The sequence below is a fragment of the Alosa alosa genome, chromosome 5, assembly GCF_017589495.1.
Source record: "Alosa alosa isolate M-15738 ecotype Scorff River chromosome 5, AALO_Geno_1.1, whole genome shotgun sequence".
NCBI classification, from domain to species: domain Eukaryota; kingdom Metazoa; phylum Chordata; class Actinopteri; order Clupeiformes; family Clupeidae; genus Alosa; species Alosa alosa.
This window is the reverse complement of record NC_063193.1, coordinates 13,409,846-13,427,735: the sequence shown is the minus strand read 5'-3', so window position 1 is coordinate 13,427,735 and position 17,890 is coordinate 13,409,846. Positions and strand designations below refer to the sequence as shown.

General features: G+C 42.9%; 2 protein-coding genes across 2 annotated transcripts; one reads left to right on the top strand and one right to left on the bottom strand.

Annotated features, from left to right (window-relative positions):
- The first annotated feature begins 2,836 nt into the window (after window positions 1-2,836).
- bcl2l16 (BCL2 like 16) lies at window positions 2,837-6,765 on the top strand. Its single transcript, XM_048243215.1, has 3 exons — window positions 2,837-3,237; window positions 4,663-5,178; window positions 5,383-6,765. The coding sequence occupies exons 2-3, from the start codon at window positions 4,699-4,701 to the stop codon at window positions 5,512-5,514; spliced, it is 612 nt and encodes a 203-aa protein (XP_048099172.1). The 5' UTR covers window positions 2,837-3,237; window positions 4,663-4,698; the 3' UTR covers window positions 5,515-6,765.
- Window positions 6,766-6,817: 52 nt separating this feature from the next.
- tubb2b (tubulin, beta 2b) lies at window positions 6,818-9,706 on the bottom strand. The gene is made up of 4 exons (XM_048243214.1): window positions 9,575-9,706; window positions 8,406-8,514; window positions 8,158-8,268; window positions 6,818-8,047 (listed from the first exon to the last, which is right to left on the bottom strand). Exons 1-4 carry the CDS (start codon window positions 9,629-9,631, stop codon window positions 6,984-6,986), a joined length of 1,341 nt encoding a protein of 446 aa, XP_048099171.1. The 5' UTR covers window positions 9,632-9,706; the 3' UTR covers window positions 6,818-6,983.
- Window positions 9,707-17,890: the final 8,184 nt, after the last annotated feature.

Below are 17,890 nucleotides of genomic sequence, written 5' to 3'. Positions count from 1 at the left end.
CACACACACACACACACACACACACACACACACACACACAGCCATATGCACACTCACGGCATCTGAAGAGTTTCTGCTTAGGACAGGAAATTAAAAACCCTTTAAAATTATCCATAAACCACAGGGGCTTCAAAATGAGAAAATAATCAGTGATTATTCACAGGGTTTAAAGGGGACCATGGAAGAATTTAGCTCATGCTCTCACTCGGTCTCCTCCTCCTTCTCCTCCTCACACTCTCCTGCTCTCCTGAAAACACTTTGTGTGTTATCTTTGTTTTGTTAAATATCGCCCGTCTCTAGAGAATCTCAGCGAAATTGGCAAAAGTAGGCTTGAGCGGCCAATATCATCCCTGCTGATTTTTTGACTGCATTAGTTGTGTCTGGGCCTCCTCAGAGCGAACTGAGTATCATGATACTGAGTAAACACTTCAAGTCATAAAGGAAAGATCTTAATTATACCTGGTCTTCAGTGGGCCATAAAAAAATGGAATAACATGTTAAACATAGGTTCCCATTTGTGAGTCAGGGTGTGGATTTCAAACAGATTCACAAACCCAATAAGAGAGAAAATTAAAATCATTCATCCCTTAAGCAGTCAAAACAGACACATACTTGCCTCTCGGTGCTTTCAATTTCTGCTCATAAGACTAACCAAAGAATTACTGTGTGAAGAATCATGGACAAACAACTGCTTTCTCTGAAAAATCTCCCCCTTTGTTACAAGTTCTCTCATCTCCTGAAGCCAATCATTTATCAACTCTGATTACATTTGCATGGAGAGATCTAATAAATCTGGCATTTGATTAACTAATTCAGAATATTAAAGATGAACTCATTGCCATCACTGATGTTGCCCACATCTGAAGTATTGTATTCTTCATTTCCTTAATATGTATCATAATTGCCATCACATTTCATGTTCTGGAGCAGTGTCAGAGCATCCCATGCTTGTGTGTGTGTGTGTGTGTGTGTGTGTGTGTGTGTGTGATGTGTGTGTGGGTGTGTGTGTGGGTGGGCGGGTAGGTGTGAGTTGAATGACTTTTGCCCATTTCAGTAGTGTGTGGCTGCCACCTTGTGGTGTAGACTTATTACTGCAGATAATGGAATGAATCTGCTTGGATTTATACCCAAGAGTCAAAGTCAGCTTTATTGTCAATTTCTTCACATGTTCCAGACATACAAAGAGATCGAAATTACGTTTTCGTTTCGTTTCGTTTACAGCCAAACTGTAAGCTCATATTTTATACTAATACATTTTGTGGGGACAAAGAAGACTCTTGTGTGTGTGAATGTCGCTTGATCTTGTTTTATTATACAATATTCTATCTATAAATAGATTTATTCAAAGAGGTTACAAAAAGAAAACCATCGAGAGTGCTAAGCACAGATCTGAGAACCTAGACCGAAAATCCCTGTTAAGAAGTGGGAAGTCCAGACAAAGTTCTGGGAGAATTTTATTTTCCACAAGGTTCAGCACTGAAGCAAATCACATTAAAAACATAATCAGAAAAAACTGGAATTTATTACAGTGTGATGCTTCTCTGAGAAATGTTTTTCAAGAGCCTCCAGTTTTCAGTTTTAAAAGAGCTCCTACCTTAAATGACAAACTTGTCCACAGCTATCTACCACCACCCTCTAAAAACACTTGGTTGTCAAAGAAACCACAAGGTAGCTTCAAATGTAGTCATTGTAATCACTGCCCTACTGTAGTTCAAGGTAAAACATTTGAAGATATACATAGTCAAAGAACACATGAGATACAGCATTTTATTAATTGTAAAACCACATTTGTGATTTACAAACTGGAATGTCCCCTCTGTAATGTTTTTTACATCGGCAGAACCAAACGAAGGTTACAAGATAGAGTCTCAGAGCACAAATATGCGATAAGAACAAAAAATGAGAACTATCCAATGGCCCGTCATTTCAAAGACAAGCACAATAGTGACCCTGCTATTTTAAGAGCTATAGGTATAGATCATATACCACAAACAATGAGAGGGGGTGATAGATTGAAACAATTAAACCAACGAGAGAGCTACTGGATTTTTAAATTAAGAGCTACTTTATATCCAGGTTTAAATGATGAGTTGGAATATTTCCATTTCCTGTAAACACAAATGCTCTATTGTTGTATAAATGTATTGCATGTATGTTCTTTTTTGTTCTCTAAATACTCTTTTATGTCTGTAGAGACTATGGAATGACGCCCCCTGCTGACCACCATCAATACCTGTTTGTTTTTCTGTTTCTCTGTGGGTTTACCTTTGTAAATGAGGGGTTTGCCATTAGCTAATTGGTCCCACCCACACACCTGAGAACACTCATGGAATTGATGTCCTTTATTTCAGTATGCCACACAAGAGACTGCTCACTTCCTGATGAAGGCTTCATGCCGAAACGCGTCGAAGTGTTTTAATTATGTTGTGCCCTTTAAAATAAAGGCATTTTAACTACAAAGAAGATGAGTGCCTTGGTATTTTACAACTTTTCTAAAATGAACTACAGTATTAGAGTTGAATGTCAATCACACTTTTGTCTACTTATATAGATCTCTGATAATAGACTATGTGTGTACAGCAAACAAACCATACACACATCATACAAGTTGACATGGCATCCTTAGCCCTTATCCTGCTGTCATTACAGTCGGTTATTATCTGATAATAAATTACAGACCCTTTTAGAAGGATTTATTTTTTAGAAGAGGCTAAATAAAAGTTTCAGGTTTCAGGAAGCAATTGCTTAGTAGGACCAGCAGAGCCTGTCTTCAAATTCTCAGTTGGGGTAAAAATGGGAAGGAAAGTGAAAGTGAAAGAAACATTAGCCTAGTGATGACAGCTATTGTGTGTAGAGCTCTGTTGTTGATCTTTGCGCATTACCTTTGCTCTGTCAAAAGCATTATAAGCTGGTTGTTAATTAACAGGACGCACAGGTCGTCAGGCATATGATTTATTGGCGTTTATATTTAGCTTGACCGAGCTAACAGAGAATATGTGAGTGGTAGCAGTAACCACTACAAGCCTAAGAGTTAGGGGGTTAGTGTCAGTTTGCAACTCCCGCGCTAAATTTAGCATGTTTGTGCGAACGAGTTCTCATGAACACACACGCGCGGTGACCCACAGATCAGCCGGCGACCACGGCTCCTTTTGGGAGGAAAACGACTGAAGCTTTGTCACCTGCTCTCTAATCCTCTTTGTTTCCTTTTTGGCATGAAGGCACTGGCCTTGGACTATGGTGAGTCGGCTAGTTTGATAAGCTTTTAGATGGCGGTCGTGGTGACATGTAGTTTCCTGCAAAACGTAGTATGACCTAGTATTTACTTTCGCTTGCTGCTTGTAGTGACAGTACCTGAACTAAGTTAAACAAATGTGTTCACCCAGGATTTTTTTTGGTGGGGGGCCGTGCTCTGTGTGTGTGTGTGTGTGCCTGCAATTGTGTGCATGTATCTTTGTGTGTGTTTGCATGTGTTCATGAGTGTGTATGTGTGTGCATATTCATTTATTGTATGGTCCCCCATGAACAGAATTCTACGAAACTTGGCATGCATTCAAAGGGTGTCATAATGATCCTATACCTCCAATTTTGTGCAGTTTTGACCCTGTCATCCAGAGATACCTGCAATTACAACACCTAATTTTTGCTTTTTCATTTTTAACTAGGTGGGGCTATACATCAAATGAGTAGTTATGGGATGGGTTGACATGGCCCCTGGAGGCCAACATACAAAACAAGTCATCATCCTAGGCCCTACGGTGCTTGAGATACTCACAGAAAACTGGATCCGGCCATCTACAGGCCAGTTGGTGTACAGTTACTAAATTTACACATAAGTTAATTTATTGTAAAGCCCCCCATGAACAGAATTCCACGAAACGTGGCATGCATTTAGAGGTGTCAGAATGATCCTACTCCTCCAATTTTGTGCAGTTTTGACCCTGTCATCCAGAGATACCTGCAATTACAACACCTCATTTTTGCTTTTTCATTTTTAACTAGGTGGGGGTATACATCAAATGAGTAGTTATGGGATTGGTTGACATGGCCCCTTGAGACCAACATACTAAAAATGTGGTCCTCCTAGGCCCTACGGTTCTCAAGATACTCACAGAAAACTGTGCCCACCCTACCCTCCTTTCTGGGGCTCCAGTCCGTCGGGAGGGCGACGGATCAAAACAAAAACAATGGTTCTGTGTCATCCTTGTGGGGCTACGTGCCCAACAAGTTTCGTGCACCCCGGTCTTTCAGTGCACTTCAAGATAAGAGCTTAATTGTAAAATTACACTGAAAATAGCCTAGGCTTCAAAGGGCTTATATGTGATATTTTACAGTGGCCTCATCTGGCCACCCCTGTTACAATTTTCTGGGGGCGTCACTGGCAAGATACAATATCAGTCCTCGCAGACTGTTGATAATGATCAATATTGTGAGTGAAAACTAATGGCATAGTGTCCCTGTTATTTCCAGTTCATTGAAGACCTTTTTAGGTGTGATGAAAATGTTTCAGCTCTATCTTTCAATCCTCGTGGCGTCCCTGTTCACCAGTGGATCAGTTTACCAAAAGGACATTGAAGAATCCAACTGTACAAGTAACTCGATTTTTAATATTCATCTTTATTTGAACACTCTTGCCAAATTAATGTATGTTTTATGTTGTTTCAGAGTAATGGGCCCCTGTCTTTCTGAAGTACTGAAACCATGGGCCTATCAGATGAACCATCAGGGGGCCGCGGCCGTAACAGTCCAGACCCTTTGGTCAGAGAGGCCTACCTGATGGCCTACGACTACCTTGCCTACGTGACATCCCCGCCTGGCGCGTACCTCCCTCCCCCTCCCTGTCCGGCGGCATCCGCGCTTAGGCACGCCGGCGACGAACTCCTCATCCGTTTTCCTATCTTCTTCCGCCGCTGGCCGCGTGTCTTCCAGGATGTGACGGAGAGCACGGCCTGCCCCATGCTCACGGCCATCCTGGACGAGCACTTTGGCCCTGCTGCCCCGGGCGGGCGCCGAAGAGACCTGGCCTGGAGTGCTGTGCTGTCGGTGTATGTGCTGGCCGGACAGATGGCCCTGCACTGCCATGACAATGGCATGGATGGCGTGCTGCCACAGCTGCAGGAGTGTGTGGGAGCGTACGTAGAGAGGGTGATCTGTCCTGAGATCAGGGAACACGGGGGATGGGTAAGTGGGTTCTTCAACGTTCTTTAACGTTTGTACCAGTTAGAGTGAAATCAAAGTTTCCAACAAAATGTTTTTTTTAAATACACCAATAACCTACCCCTGGGTACCAAATGACACCTCAGTCTAAAGAACTGTTTGTACACTGGAATTTGTGATACAGATGTGTGCTAACAGTATATTAACATGTTCTCTTTTTGCTTTCAGTCTGGTTTTATATCTCGCTTTGGGGTAAAACAGAGCTTCGAAGGTCAAGTGAAAAGAGTATGCTATTGGACTTTACTAATGTTAACCACAGGCATCCTCACCTACTTCCTTTGGAAAAGAAGAATGGGTTGAACATGTATAGCACTGTCCTCTGGGATACATAGAGACTGTTTTTACAAGCAATATGTCTTGGAATGAAACGATTACTTCTAAAAAAAAGTATTATTGAATGAATGTAATTGTGTATGATTGCACTCTAATTATGCATATTTTAGAGCCACTGTTACTTAAAAATTTAGAAATTTTGAAAAGGTAAAACAGTTATCAGATTACGTGTAACATGTAGACGTTTTATGTGGCTTTCCAATCAAAGAAATAGCATGTTTTTAATGGTCAAATCAGTACAGCCAAAGTTCTTCCACTCGGCGGCCATATGGCAACGCTTTTTGGGCACTCATCGGGCATCCATCTCGGCAGAATTGCGCGTGCGCAAGGCTTCAGGACACCAATCTACTGCAGTCTTGCTCCAGCACGATTGGCACGATTTCTTCACAACACACCATATTATTGGCTCAATGTATTCACAACACAGCACATGATTGGCTCAATGTATTCACATGTCAACGTTTTGCCAAGGAAGGGGTAGGATATGTGTAGACAATGGCCATATTGGCGGGACAAACTAACCCCATGCATTTCTATGGAGGATTTTTTGAGTGCTGTTCTCCTCATTAGAAAGTCTCTGGTACAGCCTGCCACCTGTTTTACTGTCTATGCCTACCACCAATCTATTGAAGTTTAGTAGGCTGGTCATCCAGCATCCTCTGCTGGTCATGTAGTAGAATTTTCTGAAAAGTGTGAACTGACATCAATTTTTTTGGACGTTGCCTTCTTAACAAAGTATCACACCAACCAGTTGTAATCTGAGCGCAAAAAACACACTAGTTCTCATAACACAGCCAACAGGAAATATGTCAGCGACAGTGGTGAAGTAACTGACAAGTAGACAGTCCTCTTGACTTCTGCCACATATCACGCTTTTTTTTTTTTTTTTTTTAACTGGTCAACGTAGCACTTAGCTCATGTGATTCGGATCAAGTTTCAGGAAGCAGCACGGCAACCTGGTCTTCGAATGAGGCCCAGGCCGAGTTGAAACTGCATTGCTTTGCTCACTCACAGAAGGTAAATTACTAGGGTGTGCATGCTTGGAACAGCCACAAGCTTCCTCCATTAGTAGGCTACATTGTTGTGTTGAATAAAAATGTATGCATACCTTTAGAATCAGTAATTGTAGGCTACATAGGTCTATATTGCCAGTTGATCAGCCTAAGATTCCTGGTTTTCAACTATTAATATCTTTAATAAATAACCAATCTATATCAAGTCCTGGGATTTCATTCATTTTTAATACTTTGACAGACACACACACAAACACTTTTTGTAAGAAAGGTTTTTTTTGTTTTTTAATTACTTGTTTCTGTACAGACAGGAATGAGAACAGCAGGTGACAAATAAAAACAGAACACAAAATACTGGACTTTGGAAAGGACTGACAGGTCAGTGAATTATACAGCCTGGGACAAGATATTTACAGAGAACATTTAGGCCAGCTCAGCTTCACCCTCCTCTTCCTCAAACTCTCCTTCCTCATCAGCGGTGGCATCCTGGTACTGCTGGTATTCAGACACCAGGTCATTCATGTTGCTCTCTGCCTCGGTGAACTCCATCTCATCCATGCCCTCTCCGGTGTACCAATGGAGGAAAGCCTTGCGACGGAACATGGCAGTAAACTGCTCTGAGATGCGCTTGAACAGCTCCTGGATGGCGGTGCTGTTGCCAATGAAGGTGGCAGCCATCTTGAGGCCACGGGGGGGAATGTCGCAAACAGCAGTCTTGACGTTGTTGGGGATCCATTCCACGAAGTAGCTGCTGTTCTTGTTCTGGACATTGAGCATCTGCTCATCCACCTCCTTCATGGACATACGGCCACGGAAGATAGCAGCAACGGTGAGGTAGCGACCGTGGCGTGGGTCACAGGCTGCCATCATGTTCTTGGCATCAAACATCTGCTGGGTCAGCTCAGGCACAGTGAGGGAGCGGTACTGCTGGCTCCCCCTGCTGGTCAGGGGGGCAAAACCAGGCATGAAGAAGTGCAGACGGGGGAATGGTACCATGTTGACAGCAAGCTTGCGCAGATCTGCGTTCAGCTGGCCAGGGAACCTGAGACAGGTGGTCACACCGCTCATGGTGGCAGACACCAGGTGGTTCAGGTCACCATAAGAGGGAGTGGTGAGCTTGAGGGTACGGAAGCAAATGTCGTACAGGGCTTCGTTGTCAATGCAGTAGGTCTCGTCTGTGTTCTCTACAAGCTGGTGCACAGACAGTGTGGCGTTGTATGGCTCGACGACTGTGTCTGACACCTTAGGCGAGGGCACAACGCTGAATGTGTTCATGATGCGGTCGGGGTACTCTTCCCGGATCTTGCTGATGAGCAGGGTGCCCATACCGGAGCCAGTACCACCACCCAGGGAGTGGGTGAGCTGGAAACCCTGAAGACAGTCACAGCTCTCAGCCTCCTTCCTCACCACATCGAGCACAGAGTCAACCAGCTCAGCTCCCTCAGTGTAGTGGCCCTTGGCCCAGTTGTTACCAGCACCACTCTGGCCTAAAGGCAGGAACAAAGAATAACATCAGATTGATTGTATGCCTGGTAAATACATTTCCGCATTTACATAATTTAATTTTAGCATATGGGAATGAGAGATAAATGCTGACCGAAGACGAAGTTATCAGGTCTGAAGACCTGTCCAAAAGGTCCAGACCTTACGGAGTCCATGGTTCCAGGTTCCAAGTCCACCAGCACAGCACGAGGCACATACTTGCCACCTGTGTAACATGACCACAAATGGATAAGTATGTACAAGTTCACAAACAGTTATTAGGCAAGTCAATTTTAATAACTATTGACTAATTTAATCTTCTTACTACAAAAGGGAGTCGTAGATCAAAAAATCCCTTCATACCTGATGCTTCATTGTAATAGACATTGATCCTGTCCAGCTGAAGATCACTGTCGCCATGATAAGTTCCAGTGGGGTCAATACCATGCTCGTCACTGATGACTTCCCAGAACTGAAAAGGAGAATTGTTGATATTTATTTCCAGGCGCCATCTTTAAAAACACATTTGATGCACAAATCCACTAAATACTTTAAAAGAACCTGCAACTGCCAATTCTGAGCTTAGAGAATTGTTGGACGTGGAAAGGGACCATATTATTATCAGAAGGATGGCCTACTATTAGACTGCATATGTGCTTGAAATGTAGCAGTCGTTTGAAACTGCCTAGAGAACATTCCAGGCATGTTTTTCAAACCACTAGCTTACTAGCAAGTCATTGGTTGATGGTAAACGTATGTCGAGAGAGCGCGAAACGCACTCAAACCCCCTCCCGCGCGCGGCAGTCGTACTGGTTGGCTGAAATCCACGCGCTATATCATTTTGAAAATTCATCACAGGTCAACGTCACAGCCAACCAGCACATCCCACATCCGCCAAAGGCGCGGTGCGCAACTGCAATGACGATCCAAAAGGCCTTACACATTTTTACAAATGTATAGGCCTACTTTGAAATAGCTTTGACTGAGGGGCTTTTTCCATGGGATATTTAGCACATTTTCCCCAAACTTGCAATATATTGAGGCAATTAGGACTAAAACGCAAAAGGTTAACTATGAAAATTGGGTCAATGAATCGATTTCCTCTTTTGCCACACTGTCGGCCGGCTACTGGCTTTGTTACAGGAAAATCCCAAACGATTTCGGCATATCCACAATGAAAGCAATCGCCATATGAACTTCAGATTTATTAATTTTCGGAATCGTAGTAGCATAGGCTATTCACTCAATATCAATTTTGAGTTGCATGATATTTCGTCATAATGAACCTATGTTCAAATGAACTCGGCAGTAGCCTCAAATGTGGGACATGATTGGGTATTTTAAATAATCCAGTAGTCTACATCCTGATATTCACAAAAAACACAATGGGTGATATTGAGGTCATATTTTCTGATAAAAGAAACGAGTTTTACATGCACCCTGTTACGAAAGAAGCCTCTTGATTTATTTCATTGCTCCATCAAAGAGACAAATTACAATATATAAATAACAAAAATACCAGAATTACCTACCTTGGCACCAATCTGGTTACCACACTGACCAGCCTGAAGATGCACAATTTCCCTCATTTTTTCGTTAGATGGTAAAACGTTTCAATGAACCAAAATGTCTCTCCTTTCTTCGTCTAAGGCGCGGCAAGCGGCGGCTCTTATTAGTACACTTCCATGCACCCGCCCTTGCTATGACGCGTGCTTGGACGTTCGTTCTCGATTGGCTAATGTGGAAAAAGCCCGGCTCCCAATACCGCGACGGCCCGCAAGCTTATTGGCTATGCACCTAAGTCACTCAAATAACCAACGAACGTATGAATTACTCGTTTTACCTCTACGTATCCACTTCCTTGCTGAATTTCTTGCACAGCTACACCATGACAAAGGAAAGCAAAAATACGAAAATACATTAAAATTGGCGTGGTGATGGTATAAATGAAAATAGTGGTGATCATGTGTATTTGCTTATTCAGAAGTATTTTCCTTCGGGGAAATCAGGATCAGAAAGGTTTTATGGTCATGTGTCAATTTCCTCTGGCTGCTTCCCCACCCCCCCTTTCTGCTCCACCTTTATTCCAATTCGAAAAACCAGTCAGTCTATATATTTGTAACAATAATCTTATACTTATACAAAATGTCAAATAAATAGACATTTCCAAAATTCACAAAATTCTCAGTAACCTTACTGTAACAGAGGGCAAATATCTAAAATGGCATTAGGCCTACTGTAAATGTACTTGGTAAATGTAGATCCAACAATTAGTAAACTAATAATACATTGCTCCATATGGCCAACGGTAAAGTATTAGTCAGTATTTAAATATTCCAGTTTATTTCTCTAGTCAAACAGAAAGGAGGTGTGTGGGAGATGTCCCAACATATCCTTCATGTTGATCGAGCTGCCTGACGCACCCTGTCAGTGCAGTGAGCTTAGGCCCCTGGGCATTGTTGTCCTCCAAACAGGGCCCGGTAATGCTGAACTCTGCAAGCCTCTTGATCCAGAGGCACAGGAGATTACCAGTCACAGGGTCAGTTAACCGGGCATACAGTACAGGGTTCATAACAACCCCCGCAGTCACATGATATAATATGATTGGGTTTATGTCATTAACATGCTATCAGATGTAAGTGTTTGTTTTTCAAATTATGAGTAACATTGAGAATACATGCATGATCAGAAATGTAAAAAAAAAAGTGGCAACAACAATTAGCTAAAACTTTACTGCAGTCAACAAGCTGTTACATGTCCGTGAACTGTTACCAACATGAAAACACATAGCACAACGTTTTGTCACCAACATAGGATTGTTCAAAGAAATTGTCATGTGTATTCTGCCATATAATTGTGTTCACACCTTTAGGATGTTTTGATGGGAGGATGGTCTTCTGTGGTAGCCAATCCTGCAATATCTGCCATATGGATAAAGACCATGCTCTTAGCTCATGTGTCCAGAGAGACACTTGTGTTGAGTGTTTTCAAATAGTGCAGAGGTGGTATCGTGGAAATGGGGTCACACGGTATAGATGGGGGTTGGGCTTTCCGTATGTACATGGGGCCCGGGCACTGTTGCTCTTTTGGAAACAGGTCACAAGAATGGAGACAGTGTGGATTATTAATAGCATCTCCACGAAGGAATGGTGTGATAATGACACTGCCAGCACTGGCACAGTTGGCATGACTTTGGAGGGTCAGAAGGTGCTATTTCTCCATCTGCAACATCACAGGAAGTCCCCCAGTAGAAAGAACCGTTGCAAATCAGAGGAGGCTGAACAGCTGTTGGCATACTTATGCAAATGCCATAAGAAGTCTTCTTAAATGTGCAACAAACTGTGGCAAACATGATGAGTCATCTCAACTTCATAACTGATCATTGGTTTATCGAATGATCAAACTAATCATCGGTTTATTGAATGTTCACTTCAAATATGTATCTGATGTTAACTTATTGCGTTATGTTTCACCAAGCGTTTCCTGTATGAGCTCATCTGAAGTTAGTGCATACAACAGATAAAAATTACCTTTGGTATGGGATGTGAATTTGTTTAGAGCCTGCAGTAAACAAAAGGACTTTCATCAGACTTGGAGATAACACAACAGGGTCAGCTTGGCAGTCTATTTTAAAAGATAAAGGGCTAACCAAACCCACAGGTTTTGCCAATCATAATATCCTGAGTTACAGCAAATACACTTTTCAAAAATAAACTAATCACAATAAAAAGAGCCAGGAGTCAGCATGTCAGATTTCATTCATTCTTACATGTCTAATGCAGTCTATAAGCAGTGTTAATTTATAATATGACAGGTTGAATGAGGAGACAAAGCAGGGAAGAAAGGGTGGTCTCTTCTCCCCTCTCCCAGGCCCTCTGGGCTTAGCATTCCACTTCCCCCTTTTGATTCAGCTCTTTGGTGCAGTGCCTCTGTTTCTGGCAGCAGAATTAATTATTTATTCAGCTCCGTCATTGCAGGGTGGCTTCAGAGGCGATGGCAACCTGATGGTGAAATGAACTGACACAGACTCGGTGGTGTCAGCAGTATGAAAACGAACCCCCAAAAAGAGAAAGCAGACTGGAGCAGACAAAGACTCCTGCGCAGTTCTTCTGTTTTCTTGTGCAATTACGTGAAGCAAGCTCGCATCCGAGCGCGATGGGCGGGAGGGGGGATATATCATGGCAGCCGGTCTCTGATATTGATTGAGAGACGGACGGCCCCTCAGCATCGAGTGAGTGCACATACTAATGTACGGTCTGGCTGCTGTGCCCTGTTCCTGTAGGAATATCCCCAGAGGGGAGACATTAGGAAGCTTTTTCAGCCCATCAGCATCACCCCCCCACACACACACACACACGCACATACACACATGGTGCTTACAGCTCCGTCCTGCTCTCTCTGCCTTGGAATATCCGGCAGATTGAGGAAAAAGAGAATGAAGGAGGAGAAGAGGGGGGAGGGGTGATCTTACAGGCAAAACAGTGTTTCCATGAACACTGACTGAGGCTGCACAAATGGTGTGTCGTCTTTTTGTACGACAGCTCATTTGATAACAGTGTCTGTGTATGTTTTGCTCACATGTACTGATGCTGACAAACCCCAGCCCTAATCAAAGCCCTGCAGTGTTGTCACTTTAAAATGAAATGGTTGAAAATCAGATGTTGTCATAGAACAGCCATATTGAACAACAGCATGAATTGAAAACTAAAAGCTATTATATCGCCTAGCTGTATGTTAATCCATGTAAAAGACATTTACACTGTTTTACAGTGTGGCCGGTGGCACACAATTGAGGGTGAACGCCTATACGTATGCATTGATGAAAAGAGAAGATTAGCCTGGCTGTCTGCATGGTGAAAGCTCTCCCTGTGCTCCTAGCCGTGGTATAGGGCGGGGCTGCGGAGTCTTTGGGAGGCAGAGGAGCAGGTGCTGTAAGACTAACAGCTGGGGCTGTGACTGAGCATGTGCAGCCACCCACCCCCCTTCCTCTGGGGAGGTGGGTGGGGGGATCCAGAGAGCTGCACCAAGGATCGGATTCCACCCCACAACCATGCTTTTATTAAATCTCTGAGTGCCCTGCTGGATGAGATAGCAAATTTCCACACCAACTGTACAGCACTGTTACTGGTAGTGGTGGGGGATGGGGTGTTGCAGCGAAGGCTGAAGGAGATGATGTTGGTGTCAACAAATGTATTGCTTTAAAAGGGCCTTAACAGGGGAATTAAGCCCTGACAGCTAATATGGCAGTGCACTGACTCATCTGTTTAGAGGGGAGTGTGACATTAAGTATAATCTTCTCAGAAAGTATTTTATCCATGATGCAACAGCTAATAAAGTGATTATGCTCTCTCAATCCAGCTCATTTGGTTAAGCCGTGCCGTGCGCAAGTCCTTTCCAGTGAAACATTTTTTGCATATATTTGCATTTTGATTTGCATTTTTGTCCCTCTGTGTGAAAATTGGAAGGTCACCCAGGCCATCGCTATTCACTTTTCAGTGCAGCGTGCCACATTCCCATTCAACCACCAGTTATCAGCATTTTGCTGTCGTAATTCCTCTTAGTATGAATCCTCCTTATTACCCCACTAGCTAGTTTTCAGCTAGTTTCCACCCAGTAAATGTTTCCCACCTCTTGCCACTTTTAATTGCTCTTCTGTGTTGGGGGGTGAATCTGACTTCATCTGTTATAAATGCACCAGCTTCCTTTCAACATTCCCCAGTCTACTGATTCACCCAGCCTGGTCTGACTCACTGGACGCTTGCTTCAGCAGTCTCCCCTCCACCATTGTGCTTAGTCATCGGCTAGTGTGTGCTAGTCTTCCTTTAATGGCTGACCCCCACACACACACACACACCACCCCCCCTCCTGAGCAAGACAGTCGCTCAGATACCAAGCCCCTCAATAAATCAGCAATGAGCCGCAGTAGCCACTCTAGTTGCCTTCTATGAGGGGCTCATGGACACAGAGTGAGCAGGGTGTTGCCAGCCTTGTGTGGCTCTGTGCATCTGCCATAATTTTCTCCCCTTGGAGAAACATGGAGAGATGACAAATTTAACGATGCCTTTTTCTAGAGGCTGTGTGAACGGCTACACGAACAAGCTTTAAACACATGCATGTTTTGCATAGATTGTGAAGAAGAGCTCTATTATTACTCTCTCTGGAGATGATACATAACAAAAGAGCCTTTGTATGCTTGCTGCCTTTGTCTGGTCCGTGCGAAGAGACTGCGGCTGATACAGAGGCACTGCAGTGGGTGGGGAGGAGGAATAATGAATAGTGGATGGAGGGGGGTGCTGTGGAGACATGGAGGATGGGGGAAGGGCGTGGGTTTTTAAATGGTTTTAAAGCCTTCACTGGTGCTGGCCCTTTGCTTTCGTACTGTAAAGTGCCTCCCTGCCTCCACAGCTGGTCTCCTGGGGGAAGGGGGGGGGGGGGGTGGTCAGTTAGCAGTGATGTTAATGGTGATGGACATTCCACACTACTCACAGAGCAGCCATCATGAGTCTCTGGAGGATAGCATGGATGGAAGGAAAGGTGCTGGAGGAGCTCAGTCACGTCCAGGCAGCAGGCTTTAATCTAAAGAATTATGGATGGACAATACTCTATGGTGTTTTTATTAAATCCTGAAGGGGACTTTTTTGTCATCTTTTTTTACAGTTAAATTGTGTGGCCAGATTTGTGTCCAATTTATAATAATCACATTTTATCATTTAAAACATGTATTGATATAGAACATTTAGCTGTTTGTGATGGAGTAATAGAAATGATGGAACAGATGTACTGTAAAAAAGGAGTTGCTGAAAAAGAAGCTGAATCATTGCTGTCTCAGTTATTGACAGTATATCTGCAACCAGGAAATTCAAACAATGCTATTTATTTTCTTTAATTTCATTGCATGGCAAATATTGTACAAACAGGTATTTGTATTTGCTCTTGTTGCTGTGGTGTGGTGGCTGTGGTGACTACTGGTAATGACAACTACTAAAACCTATAGGGTTAGTCTCTGGCGCACTCTAGTGGTCAAACCCCTAACACAAGTTTTTGACATATGAAAAAATCTGCTATACATTCTGTAAGAAACAAGTGGTGTAAAGAATAGTTCCAGCACAGTTGCCATGCTACTATTATAAACATTTGAACTGGTATGTTATTAGGGGCCAAGCAGCGAAGCTGCGAAGGCACCCATTGTGTTTCTACGTTTTCCTATTATTATTATTATTCCGTCATGGAAGTCTATGGCAGCCCATAGAACCGTCTGGTAAAAAGTTGTAAAATTGAGCACATAAATTAGGCACAGTCCCCTGATTAATTTCACCAAGTTTTCAAGTTTCAGCACCTCGAGCGCTCTAGCGCCACCAACAGGCCAAAGTTGGATGTGCGTTCATGCAAGTAACTTTTGACCCGTTGGCCCGATTGTCAAATATGAGGTATCGTTGGACCAAGCCGAGTTCAACGCACCCTATGACGTCATTTTCCGCCATGATGGATTTTCCGCCATATTGGATTTAATCAAAAACACCTAAAAGTTTTCACAGGTCACAAAGTTTGTCCGATTGACACCAAACTTGACACACATAATCTTCAGTCCAAGCCTCAAAAAAGTTATCCCTTTTTGTCTTCAAATCTAAAACCGTTCGCCCGTAACAGCCAATCAAAATTGGCGGCGAAACCACCAAACAGGAAGTGAAGTGATATCTCAGCAAAGCTTTCACGTATCAAAACCAAACTCGGTACATGGGGTCAGGACCAAATAAGGAGGAGGCTCAATAAATTATAATGACTTTTGACCTATAGGTGGCGCTATAATTAGCAAAATTAGCTTTTGGCCTGTAACGGGTGTTGTGTTTGGAATTAAAACTTACTTATGGTGATTGTTAATACTGTGGGATGTCCTAAGTCTGACAGATGTGAATTTGTGACGTCAACGTAATTGATTCGGCCGCCATATTGGATTTAATCAAAACACCTAAAAGTTTTCACAGGTCACAAAGTTTGTCTGATTGACACCAAACTTGACACACATAATCTTCAGTCTAAGCCTCAAAAAAGTTATCCCTTTTTGTCTTCAAACCTAAAACTGTTCGCAATCAAATTTGGCGGCGAAGCCACCAAACAGGAAGTGAAGGGATATCTCAGCAATGCTTTCACATATCAAAACCAAACTTGTTACATGGGCTCAGGACCCAATCAGGAGGAGGCTCAAGAAATTTGGTAAATTTTGACCACTGTGTGGCGCTATAATCACAGGAAGTAGGCTCATATCTCAGCAATGCTTTCACATATGGAAACCAAACTTGGTATATGGACTTGGGACCCAATCCTGAGGACACACAATTCATTTGGTGACCTTCGACCACTAGGGGGCTAGAGATACAGGAAATTAGCTCATATTTCAGTAACGCCTTTACGTATCAAAACCAAACTTGGTATATGGACTCGGGACCCGATCCTGAGGACACACAATACATTTGGTGTACTTTGACCACTAGGGGCGCTATAATTAGGAAGACTTTCTCGTATTGACACCAAACTTGGTACTTTGATTCGTGAACACATCCTAAGGACCCACAATACATTTGGTGATGTTTGACCACTAGGGGCGGTATGATTAGCACTTTCACCTATCGCAACCAAACTTAGTATGTGGACTTGGGACTACATCCTGAGGATGCACAATTAATTTGGTGTGCTTTGACCACTAGGGGCGCTATATTTATTAACACTTTCACCGATTGAAACTAAACTTGGTATGTGGAGTCGTGACCCCATATTAAGACTGCACAATTATTTTGGTGACCTTTGACCACTAGGGGTGCTATAATTATCAACACTTTCACAGATTTAAACCAAACTTGGTATGGAGTCATAACCCATATTAAGACTGCACAATTATTTTGGTGACCTTTCACCACTAGGGGTGCTATAATTATCAACACTTTCACCGATTTAAACCAAACTTGGTATGTGGTCTTAGGAGTACATCTTGAGGACACACAATACATTCGGTGAATTTTGAATCCAGTCCTCCAGTCCAATCCAATCCAGTCAAGTCCAATCCAATCTAACACAACACAGTCAAGTCCAGTCCAGTCCAATCCAATCCAATCCCAACTCCTGCTCAACTGCTTATCTGCTTGGCCCCCTCATTGCTGCTTGCAGCTATGTTTATATGTCGATTTTCATGTAGATATCTAAGTCCAAACTGAAAGTAAACAGGGTTCCCACGGGTCATGGAATTTCTGGAATATCATGGAATTTTGGAAAGTCTATTCCAGACATGGAAAGTCAGGGAATTTTATCATTTTTGGGGTAAAGTCATGGAATATCAGGGAATTTTGTTGTGTACTTGCCAAAAATAATACAGCAGAATTGGAGTATATCTGGTTGTTAGCATTACTGCTTGCTTGAGTAGCCTACATTTATTTATTCAATGGCCACTTATTCATCTCATTCACTTTGGGATACGTTTCTAGCATGATGAAAGGCGTAAATAAATGTACACATTCTTCCGACTGCAATTTGTTATGGTTGCGGGCGTTTGATTTTCGAAACCTCTAATCACAGATTGGCTGGTCTTTTTCGGACCTGATGGAAATGTTAGTGAATTGTGTTCCAGGCTATCTCACTGAAAGGATATGTTAGAGGGTGTGGCCAGGCTGCAATGCAACCTCCTTGTGTAACATTGTGTAGGTCAAAACTGGGTCATCAAGTGGTGATCGTTTGTGAAACGGGTGAAATGGGTGAAATGACAGAACATTTTTGGGCAGTTTCAAAGGTCATGAAAAAGGACCATGAAATGTTTACTTTAGATTGTTTGTTTAAAGACCATTACCTTTACTGAACTGACA